Genomic DNA, 17,635 nt, shown 5'->3' with positions numbered 1-17,635 from the left:
TCAGCCCGTGGCAGCTTCAAGAGCTTTGTGGCATAGGTAGGTGAAATCATCACGAATTTCTTGGCCTGAGTAAGTCCAGGAGTTTTTGTCCAGTTGGTAATCCTGGTATTCAACTCCCATTGCTGGACCGCTTTTTGGTCTTTTCCTAGCCCACAGAAAGGCTCAGGTCCAGCAGGTGTAAACCTTGATGCACTTTTTGCAAGTTCATCGGCTTTTTCATTTCCTTCAACCCTACAATGCCCTGGTACCTATAGTAGAGTCATAGCTATTCCTCTGGCCAGTTGCGGCACTCCCATGTCAACAGAGACCTCTGGCAGTACGATTCCAAGGATCTCGGCGTGGTCTGGCTGTCCGTGATGATGTAGTCATGCGTCCCCTTGAGGTTCGTTTTAAGACACTCCTGAACGCATACGTAAACAACCAGTATAGGGCTTAAGAGATCCTCCGTTTAGGTCCATATACCCCAATGCCAGTACCTCTCTCTGATATTGATCCATCCTAAGATGTCTAAAATACTGGTGTGCTTACTAACTCTTGAAAAACCTCAAGATTAAAGTGGCGACTTTTGAAGAGACCAGCCTTCTTGGATTGGTTCCTTTTCACTTGATTTCCGCATCGTTTCTTATGGCAGCATTCACGTCATTTTTCTGTGAATGCCGAATTAAGGTTGAATCAACAAATAAACTACTTTCGATGGAACAAATGCAAATTTTGAAATGATTGATTGGTTAAATTCTTTGTAGAGCGCCACCTTCAGAAAGAAATGGAAAAAGGCCCAGCCGAGCCGAGTCGAGTCGCCATAATTATCTCAAACAAAATTCATTCAGTGAACACACCAGTATTTCAGACATTTCAGGTTTTCCGTCTGGTTCTCGAACCCGAAGTACAAAATTGACCCCTCTCAATGCAAGCCCCTAAGCCATACTCCCTTTTTTTCGATTCGTCCAAAAACCCCTGTTCATGAGTCTTTTTGTCTTACTTTCAATTCACCTAAAATTAACCAATCACTCTACCCACAGCACAATCATTCTTTGACAAATTTCTAAGTTGCAAGTTTTGAATAATTCTGCTTTCTAATTCGTTGGATTCCGTTTTATCGCACTCTCTGCAAAATACATCAATTTTCTTGCTGACAATGACAAGCCAAAATTTATGATCCTCATTTATTTTTTTTATTTCGTCGATTTTTAATGGGAACATATTTAATTACTCATCTATTACAATTACAGGTCTATATATTTATAATTTACTTCCGATGTGCGCAATTATTTTCAATTACCAGATATATAGGTATCGTCTGGAAAACCAATTATTTAATGGCACAAGCCCTAAGTTTGTAACATTTCTAATACTTTCCTAATTTTCGATTTATTACATTAACATTAAATCAAATGAATACGAGCATATGTATAATATGTAGACTTGGTTTATCGATCGCTTAATGGTATTATTCGATAACCTGGCCAAGTGGCTTCCCGACTCGTCCAACTTTTAGTTAGCGACTCGTTTGACTAAAAATCTTGACCGTCTCTTGAGTCCGTCTTAACTCTGACTAACCGCTGACTCTCGACTCTAACCGCTTACTGTTGACTCTAACCGCTGACTGTTATAAAACCGCCGCTGACTCTTAACCTTAGATAAGGTGTCCTACGTTTGTATTTATCTATACTCTTGATTATTCATCAGGTGGTTTTCACCATGGAATATTCTCAGTCCGAAAGTGTTGTGCACGTGGTACACATCATGTTCGTTTTTGAACATTCTCAATCCTTAATAGATCTCGTAAGATGGGGGTTATAATCAAAAATTCGTTTTGATTTTGAGGTAAAGTCTTTACTTCGGGGGGATTTCAAACATACTCCAGAGGACTAATACTCCACCGGGTATCTCCCTGGATTCAACACTGCTGCTAGGACACTCAACATATACTATTCCTAGGTAGATATAAGAGGTAGTTAGACGGACCCCCCTTATAGGCTTGCGACATTCCTCTAATATGATCATAACATGAAATAACAAGCTGATCTCGTCATCGAAAACATAAAAAATGCAAAGAGAATATGTATTGCGAAATAAATAACTAAAATATTTAGGAGATCCGATCGGGTTGATATTGTTCGTTTATACACTCAATGGTGTATATAAAGAATAACCATTCCAAGCTGCATTTTTTGTGGATAGCTTCGAAAAAAACATAAAAAATTCAAGCAAATATCGTAAAATGACAGTGACAATTCAGATCAAGTTGAAATTTCACGTATTTATATAAATAGAATAACAACACAATTTTCGTGCTTATAACCACGTCAGAATCATAGAAATTCTTTAATTCTAGCAAAATTTCAACAAAAATGAGGATCTCAGGCGTGTAATTAAAAGCATTAGAGCGCATATTCGTTCATGCGCCAATTGCGCATATACTCTTATAATATTGAAAAAAAATGTACTGACGTGAAGTCAGGAAATTTTGAACGATCAATTCATTCATGAGCCAATTACGCCCAGTAATAATACTCTATACAGCTCTGGGATCTCCTGGGCGTAATTGGCTCATGAATGCCCTGATTCTTCAAAATTTCCTGACTTCACGTCAGTACATTTTTTTTCAATATTATACTTCAGATGATAATAAAATATCAGTATTCTGTGCTGAGGACCAATAAAATAGTGTAATGATGTGATCATATAGCCATGCATGCTCAATTACTTTTTCAGAAACCTATTAATATTCTAAAGGATAAATAATATGTGTTCTAAAGGATAAATAATATGTGGATACAGTGCTGCCAACCCACTGAGCTCAAATAAAGGTAGATAGGGGTTCGAAATTTAGGTAGATGTTGCCAAATTTAGGTAGATTATTTTTTCCTTTATTTTTAGGAGTTTTGAAAGAACTGAGTCCATAGTATTATACTTTATTAATGATAAATATTTATGAATTAATAAAAAAATATAAGAATTTACATAATAAAAAAAAATTAAAAACAATAAAATATAAAGTAAGAAATATATAGTTGAACACGAAAGAATAAATAGTCTTTGAAATATTTCATTTCAACAGATGTGGATAATTTGCAAGAAAACGCTTGTTGTCCAAAAACTTTTATTATTTTAACACCCAAAAGGGTCTTTTATTGCTTCCAGAATGCAGCCTTCGATGCATTCAGACGGTCTCATCTCATTCCTTTCGACGATCTTACTTTATTCTGTTTTTTTTAAGCATAAGGATCGATTCAATTAATCTGCGAGCAATAGGAACTTATCTATTATTCCTACGTACATGCAACCATATTTACCATCGCTATTTTTCTATCAAGCAAGTGCGTATTGAGGCGCAGCCATCGTTATTTATTAGTTTATTACCCATTTCGGTCCTTTCTTTGCATCTGTATATTTCTGAAACTCCGGCGCTGACCTCCACAGATCTTTATATCCAATGGTGTGCGTAAAAATTACGATGTGAGAGCTTTAATAAGGAATAGTTTTTTTCATAGTCACGTTACTGTTACTGGTAAAACGGTTTGTCGTTGATCTAAAACCGTAAAGTTCGCGCGGAGCTGAAATAAGGTAGATCGAGCTCAAAAAAGGTAGATAGGTAGATTAGTTCGAATTTAGGTAGATCTACCTAAATTTAGGTAGGGTTGGCAGCACTGTGTGGATAAACCAAGATACCTTAGAACATAGAATAGTGATTCTTCATTCGAAGCAAGATACAGATTCAATATTCTATGCATTAAAATTTCTTCAATGACAGCAAATAACCTATGAAAATTTTGTAGTTCAAACGTTCAAACAATTTTTGAATGGAAAACGCAGATGATGCATAATAAGTAATAACGCTTTTGAGCGTAATTGAATTGATTTATTTCTTGGTTTACTTATATTAAGTAATTAAGTATTATTACATCTACAATATATTTTTCATTTTGGGGTAACTCACATATGTCCAATATAAATTGAAAAAAATCCCGGCTATTTTCAATTCATTGCAAATCTGGATGAAAATAACGAAAATATGATTTCGGCAGCGAATTCGGAGGTATATTCGAGAGTCATAAAGCTATTCTCCATATTTTATTTTCCTATGATTTTTAGGAATTCGTCCCTAGTGGACGTCAAGTTGTTGAAGATCACCCTGGCCCATACAAAAAATTGGTTTTAGGAGATCATTATGAAGAACTAACAAAGTGTAGAATTGAACAGGATGTATATGAAATATATAGAAAGGTATTTCAGCTCAACCCCTTACGATCTTTATGCAATAAAAAATCCTCAAATGCTATACAAATCTTCATATATAAACATGAAAACAATTTATTGACAAATATTTTGTATGCATGAAACTAGAAAATATGCCAGATTTGCATTTTGTATTAAAACAAACTACTAATGAATTATTATTCTAAGTTTCATTCAAGAAAACAATAATTTCATTGTGACATTACAAACAAAGAATAAAGCAACTCGGAGATAATTTATAAAAAAAACTTTGTAAATTTATTTTTGGTGCTTTCATACAAACAAGACATGAATGACTGAATCTCATGTTTAAATTGACTCCTATCATAGAGGTATTGCAGTTTTTTGTACTTCAAGATCTTGAAACTGAAACAAGCAAGATGAAGCCTATAATGAGAAGACATATTCATTCATCCCAAACGCTCCAGAAGTGGTTTAATATGATCTCTTCTTCTCACTCCATAAATGAGTCTTAAGCCGCTGATTTTCTTCTTTGGTTACAGTATCTTTCCCTCTTTTCCAAAGAAGGATTAGTAGAAACTCAGATAATCATTGGGAACTAAACAAGTTTTTTGAAGATTCTAGATTTATCCAATTATAATTGTAGCCCAAGACCAAATTTGGTTTGTTTTAATAATTTATCAGTAGAATTTGCTTTGACCAATTCTTCTCCTTTAGTTGTTCAGAAATAAGTGCCACTCATGTTTTCATTAAAAAAAAAATGGATATGATAAATGAAAAACCATTAGGACTGCATAGATAATAATGTGTAATATTAGCAGATTACTTGAAGAAAGTTTACCTTTAGTGGAATATTGAACTGCTTTTATAAGAGTTATTTTTCAAAGAATTATTACTAATTGTAGTTAGTACAGGGCCTGTTGCACCAAAATACTTTTGATATTCTGAGAAATTTGAAAAGTAATTTTATTGTAAGAGATTTCTCTAAGAGAGTATAATGTTCAGAGTATACATTTTCGCAACTTAGGTAAATAATCACTGATCCTCTCTTTTATATTATAGAGCAATCTTCAAGAAGTTCTTGGGGAAGGATCTAATCAATCTTGTAGTGTTGCAAGCACTCCACCTGATTTTTTTGGAGGAAGTGATAACCTTATATACTCAGATCTGGTATGGTTTTTACTGATGTATCTATTTTTAATTTTTTTTGTCATATGTAATGACTGATGTATAAATGAAATTCTTCATTAGTTAATGATCTCGTTATGCGGTGTTTTATTGAATTTTTAAATAGTGTGAACATTTCTACTTCATTACATGTTATTGAAAAATGAAAAAGTACAGAAATATTCATTTCCTTTTTTCAAAAAACAAATTGTCAATGTTTCTGGCTGAAACTGTTGTCCATATTTCTTAGAGTTATATGATTTTTTTAACTTTTCAAAAATAATAAACAACTCAAAGGTATACAACAACTGATTGAAAAGGTATATCTTAGAAATCAACAACTATTGCCCTCTTTGTAGGAAAATTAAATGCCATCTAGTAAATTCCTATGAAAGAATTTTGATTAGATATAATATAAAACTTTTTTCATAATGTTTAAATCTCATGTCATTGTAACTCTCCTACTATCTGTAGAGAGGAAGAAAACTCCTGAACATTATTTCTTTGAAGCTGAATGGTGAATAGTGACAAGGAAATTAATACATAAATAATCAAGAGGCTATGGCAAATCGAAAAAAGCAATAATATTTGTTATTCTAATTGAAGTGTCCAAATTGTTTACTTGCTCTCATTATACCATTGATTTGTTTCTAGGAATCCTGTGATGATAATTCTAAAAATGATAAAAAAATGCCAATCAAAGGGGAAAAAGTAGAAAATAAGATATTAGATATGCTTGCTATGATAACATTAAAAGATAAAATGAACAGTGAACAGGAATACTGGATATTCCGAAATCCTAGTTTGTATGATACATCTGGATCAAACAGTTTACCATCAAATATTTTAAGAAATTATTATCAGCAAAATGTTAGTAAGTCCTTTTATGGAGATTCCCTAAACTTCAGAATGAGTAGTATTTCCAATAGATTAAAAAGTAGATTTTCCACTGGTAGTGATAATTCATCAAGCAGTTTGAAAGGCAGTCCCTCATTGAATGAAAAGTCACAAAGTAAGTTTGACTAACACCTAGCAATGTCATTCCAAATAATACAAATTTTGCAGAATCTTTTTTGGGTGTTGAAGGAGCCTTTAAAAATAAATCCATCAAATTGAATACAAGACTCAAATCTGGATGTGTAGAAGACGAACTATATGTAAAGGGACAAACTGTAGTATGGTCCAGAAGTATTGTGAACACATATGGTTCTTTATCAGAATCATTGAAAAAGACTATTTGTTCTTACACCTGCGAAGATCAAATCGTATGTACCTTATGGTGTACTTTTAGATCTGAGAGACCTACTTATAATAATTCATTGAATGGAAATAATTCTCACTTCAAAAGTATAGAAGTGCCATGTATTTGTGTTGTAAGCAATCAAACAATAAAAGTGTTTGCTGAATCTGGCGAAGATTTTGAAATAGCTGTTCCGTTTCTTATAGACACTGTCTGGAGTGCTGAATTTGGTATAATAATTTGTAGAAAAGTTACAGATGGTAAGGTTCCTTTATTTTAAATGTTTTTCAAAAATGATATGAATTGTAACTTGTTCAGAAAAAAAGAAAATTTGAGAATTTTTCCATATTAATTAAATTCATTTGAATAAACCCGATGAAGAATTCATAAATGTATATTTTGTTGATAAACCCATTATCACAATAGGTCTTTATTTTGTCGATTTTTGAGTGTGGTGGTTCATGTTAAAAATATGCATTCCTTCACTTCTATTTTTGACGATTGTGGCAAGTATGAAACTTAACTGTGTCATGAAGTAGGTTGACTAACAAGATTTTTTATTTGTTGACATGTCATAACTCAAATTAGGAAATTCACTGTTATAGACAGTGTACCCCTGCTTTTTATAACTTCATTTCATGTTTTGTTGACTGTATTATTGTATGAATACAGAAAATGTGGTATTACTCTCTTAAACAAAACATAAAAATAACCCCAAAAATAACTTCAAAGTTAGCAGCTCTGTAATTGTTATATATTATTATCTGTCAAAAATCAAGAGCAAAAAAAAGCATCCAAATAAACACGAAAAAGGTCTAATGTGATATATGGTTAATATGCAAAAAAAATTTAATAATTTTATATCTGTGATTGGACCAATATTATTCTGCAGTCATTATATTAAAAATTTTTAGGCGATTCCAAAGATGTACCAATAGGAGCAAAATCCATTTTATATTCTCTAGCTCATCCCCTTGATGACATTTATCCAATTGTGCTTAGTAAAGGTTCATACTCACAAATATTGAGTAATCCTAAAGTTAAAATGATTTTTACTAGTGAATCTCCAAGTTTGTGTGTCCTGTACGACACTGATCTCAAACAACACTTTGCATATAGGATAAGGAAGTGTCGGCCTGAAGAAAAGGATTTTTATGAAAAAAGTCTAGGATTGAATTCATCTTCGACGGTCAACAATTCTTTGAAGGTAATTTCATTTTTTTTGTCATTGAGGAAGATTTCATTGAAATATTAATTTAATAACAGTTAAGAAACCGTTTATCTATGTGGGATAATGCTTTGGGAAATCCACCAACCATATTGAACTCTATAGGAAGAATAAATAGTTTCTCCAATCTTCATCAGAATTCAAAAACACATAGTTCTATGGCTGCAGCAAGGTAAAAAAAAAGATTTTGAAAATAGTTTTCTCAGTAATAATAATAATAATTCGTCTTTCAGTCGCTGTCAATCTACATTTGGATCAACAGTTAGTAGTTATGATATGCATCAACCTTCAAATACCTTCAATCACGATAAAGCTATGTCGTTGGATATGTCTAGATCTTTACTACCTATAAAACAATTTCCGGCCATATGTTTAGAACATGTGTGGACTGAACCATTAGTAGGGGGGTAAGTAAAAAATTTATTTTGGAATTCAATAAAATATTCATGGAAAAGAGAATATGATGTAAAGACTAAGAAAAGAAATATTAAGATTATCATTAAATTATCAAGATCAAAATTTTTTAGTAGATTGATTTGCGAATAAAATAATTTGTGAATAAAATTTTTCCATTCGTTCTTCTAAAAAACATACAGGTTTTCATTATTTTGATTTTTACAGCAATTATTATTTGGCAGCTTATCTCAGGTAACTTATTTCAAGGGTTAGGTAAAAAATCAAAATTTTTTTAATTCCCATCAGTAGGCTTTACCAGTAGATATCTAGTATAGGTTATTTAACTACTTCATTGTAGATAGCAGTGCAACATAAAAAATTTGTCAATGGGAATGGGAAATGATCAATGTTGAACAAGGAGAATGAAAATGTATTAGGATCATATTATGGTCAAAAAACCACTGTTATAATCACATTTTTTTCTTATGTTGAACTATTTTTGTGTACCTATATTTTCAGCCAGATATAATTATTTAAGATAAGATTATATTTCCTTCTAGCTTTCCTTGGAAATGTCAATCATATTTTTTTAAACTACCCTGGTCAATCAGTCAATCAGGAAAATATAAAATGATTTAATATTTTGATTAACATAGCTATTGACGAAATAGCTTAATTATTTCCATTTTTATGAAACAAAGAATATTCTTATGGACTAACACATTTGATTTTTAATTTTAACAAAAGCATTTATTCTTACCATCCAGTAGAAAATAACCATTTGAAATGTACTAAATGTAATAGCTAATTAAACACAGTGGCAGATGGAGTAACATAATTATAAAACTGATTTCATTGTACGTTGATTCAGTCAATAACACATTGAAGAAGAATCTAATGAATAATTGAAACTCAATTTTAGGGATTCTCAGAATGCACCAGCTTCGAAAGTGTTTGTTTGTGATGATTTAGCAGGTCAAACATATTTTTGTTATGTATCCCAATTGAGATTATTTATGGTGAAAGCTGACTTTTCAAATTCAACAGTTTTTTCATTTGGACCATCAACTAGTATAAGCGCCAAAGATGCAGTGCCAATACCAGTAAGTTTATTTCTGTGTTTCAATAGAGCATGAGGTCACAGAACATTTGCAAGGTGCTGCTCGTACCCCCCAGCAGCTGAATAAACCATAGCGTGCTGTTACTACTTCATTACTGTATCTTAACTATATATTTTTTTCAGCATTTGCATATGTTGGCCATTTTGGAACATTCAGGAAATGTAAGTCTATACTCTGGTATGACTTTAGTTGGAAAGTTACATCTCGATGGTACCTTAGTAAAACATACTCCTACTCCTTATATTCGAAGATTTCAATCGCAGCTGAATTCCTCATTCCCAAGGTAAGTCAAATAGTTATTTTCGTTTTACTCAAAAGTATATACAATTTTTTTCATAGGAGAAGCAGTTTGTTGCCTCATTGTCAACAATCCATTCCAGAATTCGATGATCAAATGTTTTCTCCAGTGTTGCCATCTGACCGACAAAATATGTTCCAAGTTTCTATGCCATCTCATGGTAAGAAATTTTAAAATGAAATAATAATTTTCAGTCACCCTCTCCCTTTAGTTTATTTGTAATTCTTCCGAGTATTTATTTTAATTTTACAGATACTGTGTCCGTAGTTGGTCTGAGAGATCCTCTAGAAAATCGAATCACTCTGATATATTCTGATAAAACATTTTATAGAGTAAAATTACCTCTTCTTGCTACTTCTCCTCTAGTAGAACTTTGTCTGAATACACTACGGCAGTGTCTTCAGAGAGATGCAGTATTGACTCTTTTTACAAGATGGTATTCTACCAGGAATGGTTTAGGTACACAAGATTGTACCGATCAACAAGAGTGGGATATGTTTACTTCCTTATTATTGGGTGAGCCAATTTGACAATACTGGTTATTTCTAGTCAGAAAGAAATATTAAGATAATATTTAGTTAATATACATGATTTAAATTAAGTTCATTTCAATGTTGGATAGACATACTTTATCAAAATTTGATATGCCATCTGATGATAATAACAGAAATATCAGCAATATAGTCTCGACTTTGCCATATCAACAGCTGGGCTATCTTCCAAGTGGCTCTGTTGTTTGTGGTAATATACGGTGTGTAGCACCATCCCTTGGACTAAAAAGTCACTCATCAGTTCAAAAATTGAAATAAGTTTCTTCAAGTGAGATGCACCTCATAAATGAATTGAAATTTTAATATTTGAATTTTGAAAACCAATGGTGCTCCAATTTCACTTACGATTTCAGAGAAAATCTTTTTGCAGTGAGCAATCAGCAAAATAGTGATCATATCTATTGCACTCTCACGCAAGTATCCCTTTGCAACCATGGCCAATAACAAAACCGGATGTGGTAAATAGCAAATCAGTAGGTAAATGCAAAGTAAAGCCAATAGGTACCAAAAGTTTTTGGACCCACAATTTTGTGGTACATCTGAGCGCTACAGCATTTCCTGTTTGATTTACTACTTACTACAGTCCAGCTATGATTTTATGGTTGGATTGTGGCTGTTATGTGGTACATGTTAATTGAACCTAAAATGAAGACCACAATTGGACTAATTGATGGTAAAATAGAAGGGAAAAAATGGCTCGAGTCAAAATAGATACTTTTGTAGGAATCGATTCATATCAACTATTTGATGGTTTTTTCAATTTCCGCTTATCAGATGTAGCATGAGCACTTTGGAACGTTTCAATTTTACTTCTCCGGCAAATATACCATTTTTCCATATTTCAGAGTTACTTGGTTATGAAGAGGAACAAAATGATTCATCAAAGGATGATCCCCAAACACCTTCCATGGCTGCTAAGAAAGCAAGGCCGTCATTCTTTGGAAATGATGATGATTGGGCTTATTTAATTAATTCAGGATATAACAAAGAAACTGCTAAACACCTGAGCACCTTATTAAAATTTCATGATAATGACGACCCTGTCTCATCCAATGATGCTCCCGAACAAATCAGAATCAATACGAATGCTGTTCTTTTTCCATATATTAAATTAATTCATTTCTCTCTCCATCTTCTCTATGAAGATTTCAAGTTGGACAAACTCCTTACCTGTTTACTAAGACCATTAGCCATTTTCTTGAATAATATTAGTAACGATATGAGTATGTTCGAATTTTCTCTGCATTACTGGAAAGATTTTCCTGAATGGTGTACAGTTGGTCCAGGTAACAGAAGATTTTTAAATGAAAGTAAACAGTATAATTTACACAATGTTGGTTATGAGGGAGTTGTAAATATAATGCAATATTTGAGTTACCTAATGAGGGGAAATTGTGTTCCTGAATTTCCTTATCTGAAAAATGTGAATGAGAGATCTAGGGATACTGTTCAGGTAGGCGAACAATATTATTGACTCATGAAATATTATTTCAATTTGAAATACCTACTCTTTAAAATTTTTTTCATACATAAAATTATTTCTTCAATCAAATTCACCAGTCAAATATTGAAATTAATTAATTAATTTGAGTGTTCATAAAACTCAAAATTTTAGAATGTTCATCGAGGAAATGTTTTTTCTTAATATCCTCATTTTATTCACAGCTCTGTGCTATTCTATCTGGGAAAATATATAACCTTCACAAACAAGAAAATTTGATCAAACCATTGAATGAGATCAGCAATGATATACCTTTTAACGACACTGTATGCAACACTATGGAAGAGGTAGTTTTGTTGATGACTCAAATGGATATTACAAATGAGGTCCTCAATAGTCTTCCGTATGGTTTATATCTTTTCTTTTATGATGCTCTATGGAAATGTAGAGAAAATCCTCCATCAAATTGGCCTACTGAAGCTTATTTGTTGATACAAAGAGAGGATTTAGCTTACATATCGAAAGTATCTGAAAAGGTATAGTAAAATATTGATATAGGAAGTTTTTAGTATATACCAGTTTCCAGGTTTCTAAGGAACCTTCTATGATTGACTCAATAGCATCTGCTGTGGAAGTGAGCATTCCGAATGGTCCTGTACTTGCACATAATGATGGAATGGTTGATATCGACACCGATATTACCAACCTCATTTTCCCAGATGATATGAGAATTGAAGAGACTAAAAATATGTTGCAAAGCTCTAAACCTGTTGAAATTGCAATTATTCAGAGGCCAGACATTTCTGATCATGATTTCATTGAGGAACAGGAAAAACATTTATTTGCTGTTTGTACCAGAACAATGGCACTCTCAGTAGGAAGGTAATAATGATATTATATAAATATTTATGGTGATTATGAAACAGAAATAGTGAAAAATTAGTACTTAACTTCTACAATTCTTATCCGGTAGTAAATGTCTGAGTATTTTCACTGTCATTTTGATGGTCTTTTGGTCGTTTTTAAATTGTTATATGATATTCAAACAATTCGACTCTAAGTAGTAAGAAGTTGCACTCAAATCAGGTTCTATCTTGATTATTTGTCTTTTTCAGAGGAATGTTTGGTCTCCAAACTACAGTTCCTGTAATGATCAAACCTGTTCATACGCCTCAGTTATGTTTAACTGGCAGGGGAGCCCCTAGAGGGACTACTATTGAATTGACACATATAGATGCACCGTCTAATATGAATTTATGGCCCCTTTTTCATAATGGCGTTGCAACAGGCCTAACAATTTCAGCAAATTCCAATATTATAGATAGTTATTGGCTTGTCTTCAATAAACCTAAAAACAGTGATAAAGACATGGAATATGGTGGATTCTTATTAGCCATGGGCTTACATGGATATCTCAAAAGTTTAGATGTATGGAATATTTATCAACATTTGAGTAAAAAACATGAAATGATCACGGTTGGTCTCCTTTTAGGTATGTTTGCCTTTTAGCAGTCTTTTAGAGGAATTAACATTAAAATTTTAAGGTTTTGCAAGTGCACATAGGGGTACTTGTCATACTGCTGTTACTAAAATGCTTAGTATTCATCTTGAGGCACTTCTACCACCAACTTCAATGGAGCTGGATCTTACACATGCTCCGCAAGTGACAGCTTTGCTTGGTATTGGCCTTCTTTACCAAGGAACTGCACATTCACACATGGCAGAAGTTCTTTTGTCCGAAATTGGTAGACCTCCTGGACCAGAAATGGAAAACAGTACAGACAGAGAGTCTTATGCCCTAGCAGCAGGATTGGGTCTTGGGTTAGTTATGCTACAAAAAGGAGGTAAATCAAGCTCACAAGATATGAATATTTCTGATATGTTGCACTACTATATGAAAGGCGGAATCAAGAGACCATTTACTGGTGAGTGATGTATTTAAATTTATTATTCCTTCAAAATTACTCTTTTCAACAAGATTTGCTCAATATGAATAATTTTTCGGGAATCGAACTTACTTCGGCTGGTGTTTCAGGAGCTCAAAAAGATAAATATAAAGTTCCTTCATTTCAAATTCGAGAAGGTGCCTCTGTGAATTTGGATGTGACAGCACCCGGTGCTACCCTAGCTCTGGGTCTTATGTACTTGGGTTCTATGAACAAAACAATAGCTGATTGGATGTCACCACCAGAAACACAATACTTATTAGATTTCATCCGACCTGATTTCCTCATGTTGAGGATAATTTCAAAATCGCTAATATTATGGAATGACATCAAGCCATCTAGAGATTGGCTTGAGAATCAGGTTCCCAAAAATATTAGACCTTATTGTATGGTCCAACCTGCTGCATCATGGGGAGACGTTGATTATGAAGCTATGAAGTGAGTGTCTTCTATGAGATTGAGAGTATTGCCTTTTCCATATTTGTAGAAATATCAACAGCATTTCAAAACATTCTCTAACTTATATTTTAGCAAACAAATTGTTTTCCAAACTAACTAACTGAATAGTTTATCATAGTTCCAAAACATTAGTATAAATTCAGGAATTGCTAAATAGAATCAACTCGGAAAGGATTTCTAAAAGAATTTCAATTTAGTAGAGTTATATATTTTGTTGATACATGCGCTCATGAATTTCGTAAATGTTTGCTTACAAATTAAACTTCTGTGGAAGAATGGAATAAGATGCTGAAAAAAGATATTTGACAGTAGATGGAAAAAAAAAATTGTACTATTTAGCAATACCCTCGAGAACTAACGATCTACATGGTTGTAGTTCCCGGAAGGCTTACCGAGCCACAACGACCCCAGTTAAATAATAATATCCTCATATTACACTTCCAAGAATGATATCAATTATTAAAAAAAAATATTATGTTATTTGATATGCAAAAAAGCTTTACCCTCAAATAATTCATTTCTATTATCATATCACAAGAGATGGCCAACTTAATATGATGTCACTTTGAAGTAAACACATTTGTATTTTCGTTTCTTTGTGTTCAGTGGCGAATTTCAACATTTTCAATTAAGCATACTGTTATTTGTACACCTTGGCACTAGGCACCATTTGTGTACATTATTTATTTGATAATAGTGATTTAATTAACGATGAAAACAAATGCTTTCATATATGGCCCGGGGTTTTGATTTTTCCATTGCAATTTTTTGTTGGGAGATGTTTATGCAAACTAAATACATACTACTGAAGTAACGAAACTAAAAATGGTAGAAAAGAGGATCTAATCTTCATTGAATTGATTCTACTTGAATATATTCCATTCTTATTTTTTTCAGTCAAGCATATTGTAATATAATAGCAGGAGCATGTTTTTCGATGGGATTAAGATATGCAGGAACTGCTAATGAGGAAGCTTTCAGAGCACTACTACATTTCTGCCATATGTTCATTTCTCTGACAGGAAAGTCTATTTCAGATTTAGCAGGAAAAACTACCATTGAAACTTGTCTCAATGTCATGTTATTATCAATTTCTATGGTGAGTGATCAGAAGAATCTTGTAGTGGACTACCTCGGTAGCACAGTGGATTGATAGAGTCGGCTGTGGTGCCAAAGGTACCAGATTCAAATCCTGGCTAGTTCATGGTTGTTGTATATGTCTGGTGATGGTTGATAAATTTGAAAAGAGTCAAATGAATGAATCTTGTAGTGATTAGTGAATAGTAATTTAAACAAATAAATTCTTATTACTTCAACTAAAGGTATTCATGAAATCTGGAAGGTATTTTCTGAAGTTATATGTAAACATTGAAAAAAATGGTGAGAATTATTCAAGAAATTATTCTAAAGGGCTCCAAAATAAGAACATAACAATCAATTATTCAAAACCTACTGTTACGTATATAATTTTGCTCGACTTTATATAATTTGGTTGAAAGCAAATCACACTATGCTATTTTTTTTCCATTGAAAAAAGAAGGAACAATCAACTACTCCTAATTTATATAAAAAATTCTTTTTAATATATAAAATTAACAGCATTGGATAACCGTAGGTAATGGCAGGAACAGGAAACTTAGATGTTATGAAACTTATTCGTCATTTGAGAAAGAGAGTTGGTGTATCTAGCAGCGCTATTGTCACTTATGGGTCTCATTTGGCAATTCACATGGCATTGGGCCTACTGTTCCTTGGAGGTGGAAAGTTCACCTTATCCAATTCACCTGCTAGTGTTGCAGCTTTGATTTGCGCATTTTATCCAAAATTCCCCACTCACAGTAATGATAACAGGTGAGTTATAGAAAAATGTTTTTATTGAATTTTATAGGCCATTCGTTACTATTTCATAAAGTTAATGAATAATATTTTTGCTTCATTATTGATGTAGTTATGAAGCCAATATAGTCTCAATCGAAGAAATTTTCAAGTAGAATGAAAAATATATATGATTAATTTGAATAATTCAGGACAAAGATATTATTGCTAATTATTTGGAATTCTAAGGAGTATACGCTTATACATTAATAAATTGTTTTTAGATATCATCTTCAAGCATTTCGTCACTTATATGTATTGGCTGTGGAATCAAGACTGATTATACCTAGAAACCTGAATACAGGAAAAAGTTGTTATGCTAAGTTGAAAGTAAAACAAATAGATGGAACAGTTTTTGATATGAAGGCTCCAGCAACTTTACCTAATTTAAATAATCTTCTTGAAGTAACTATTGATGATGAAAGATATTGGAAAATTATATTCAAGAAAGACCTCAATTGGAAAACTTTAGAGTATGTTTTGAAGGTTTTGAAATTCCCATTATATATTTGATTTTACAGGGATATAGTGTCATCAGATGGTATTATAGAAGTGAAGCAGAGAGCTGGTTCTCAGAGTTATATTGACGATAGACATGGTCATCACAATCAACTGGCTAACGTTCTATGTCACTTCAGGATGAGTCAATGGACCCCATCCTTATATTCAATCAAAAACTTCTCACCAAATGAAAGACTAGAACTTTTCTACAATCTTTTCTTGGAAAAAAATGATTTTGCCTCTGAAGAAAAAGAAATCGTAAAACTTCTAACCAGAATTACTTATGAGGCTGCAATTCTAGATAAACTTATGTTAATACCTGCTTATTCAACAGTTGTAAAGGTATATATGATATTGAAAACAAACCAAAAATTCAAAATTAATACTTATCCATACTAAAAAAAAGTAGAAAAATCAATTCTTCTCTGATTATAGTTGTTGTGTTATATGAATTAAATTAAGCGCATAAAGGACAAATTTTATGAAGTACTAATCCTGCTTGATACATAATTAGTCCTATCCTACAGTGTTTCTTGAAATGAAAAACTCTGAGATTTTTTTTTTAATGGATAAATATCATTTATGTTACCAAAGTTCAGTTTTATTAGTTGATTGTTGCCATATGTGATTTTCCATGTTTTCTTTTAAACATAATGAAAAATGGGACAACTGCTAAGGTATCTAGTTCATGTTACCATCAAGTATTCATTGAAATTAGAACTTTTCATTCTTTTCTCCTATAAAATTCATATCATTTCATTCTTTCATACATGTTTTTTTTTGTTTTTCAGATAATTCACAACAACTCGTATTCACCTAATAATTTTCAAATGTGGCAGTTTAAATTACTTATGGCTTATATTGAGAGTTTTGTTAAAGTTGATAATCTTCCAACTTATTTAAACAATTCAATGAGCGAAAATGTTCATTCAAAAATGGAAACTTTGGGACACAATCTAGGATATGAAGTTGAAAAATATTTAAGCGGGAGGATTGAGGAATTGCAAAAATCTTTTTCAGAAACTATTTCAGCTTTTGTGACTTTATTTGATGTACCTCCCAATGTGAGAGATGGAGATGGCTATAAAACAACTTCACTGATGAACTTTTCACGAATGCCTCAATAGTTCAATGTCAGTTAAGTGCAACTGTCAAAATTGATGATACTTTTGTAATAAATTAAAAAGAAATATTAATCTTTTATTTTCTCTA

The 17,635-nt window shown here is 32.4% G+C and overlaps 1 protein-coding gene across 2 annotated transcripts; it reads left to right on the top strand.

The window, feature by feature from the left end:
- Window positions 1–3,765: 3,765 nt before the first annotated feature.
- LOC123674720 (anaphase-promoting complex subunit 1) lies at window positions 3,766–17,615 on the top strand. 2 transcript variants are annotated; one of them, XM_045609716.1, is made up of 24 exons: window positions 3,766–4,039; window positions 4,096–4,227; window positions 5,263–5,370; window positions 6,022–6,379; window positions 6,433–6,867; window positions 7,522–7,814; window positions 7,874–8,007; window positions 8,069–8,242; window positions 8,457–8,483; window positions 9,154–9,334; window positions 9,475–9,635; window positions 9,692–9,810; window positions 9,903–10,166; window positions 11,047–11,654; window positions 11,867–12,178; window positions 12,229–12,524; window positions 12,758–13,134; window positions 13,187–13,567; window positions 13,678–14,026; window positions 14,945–15,146; window positions 15,663–15,898; window positions 16,147–16,395; window positions 16,444–16,765; window positions 17,215–17,615. In XM_045609716.1, the coding sequence occupies exons 1-24, from the start codon at window positions 4,016–4,018 to the stop codon at window positions 17,548–17,550; spliced, it is 6,078 nt and encodes a 2,025-aa protein (XP_045465672.1). In that variant the 5' UTR covers window positions 3,766–4,015; the 3' UTR covers window positions 17,551–17,615. The 2 variants fall into 2 exon arrangements, with proteins under 2 accessions (XP_045465672.1, XP_045465674.1); XM_045609718.1 differs by lacking the exon at window positions 8,457–8,483.
- The last annotated feature ends 20 nt before the right edge of the window (window positions 17,616–17,635 follow it).

Source organism: Harmonia axyridis, chromosome 3 (assembly GCF_914767665.1).
Source record: "Harmonia axyridis chromosome 3, icHarAxyr1.1, whole genome shotgun sequence".
NCBI classification, from domain to species: Eukaryota; Metazoa; Arthropoda; class Insecta; order Coleoptera; family Coccinellidae; genus Harmonia; species Harmonia axyridis.
The sequence above is the reverse complement of the archived record's forward strand: the minus strand, read 5'-3'. Positions and strand labels throughout refer to the sequence as shown.

Excerpts from the sequence above, each read along its gene's own strand:
- LOC123674720 (XM_045609716.1), top strand. The coding sequence starts at position 4,016 with ATGATTTCGGCAGCGAATTCGGAG. Across the intron at positions 5,371-6,021 it reads ACCTTATATACTCAGATCTG|GAATCCTGTGATGATAATTC; the intron begins GTATGGTTTTTA and ends ATTTGTTTCTAG. Across the intron at positions 7,815-7,873 it reads CGGTCAACAATTCTTTGAAG|TTAAGAAACCGTTTATCTAT; the intron begins GTAATTTCATTT and ends ATTTAATAACAG.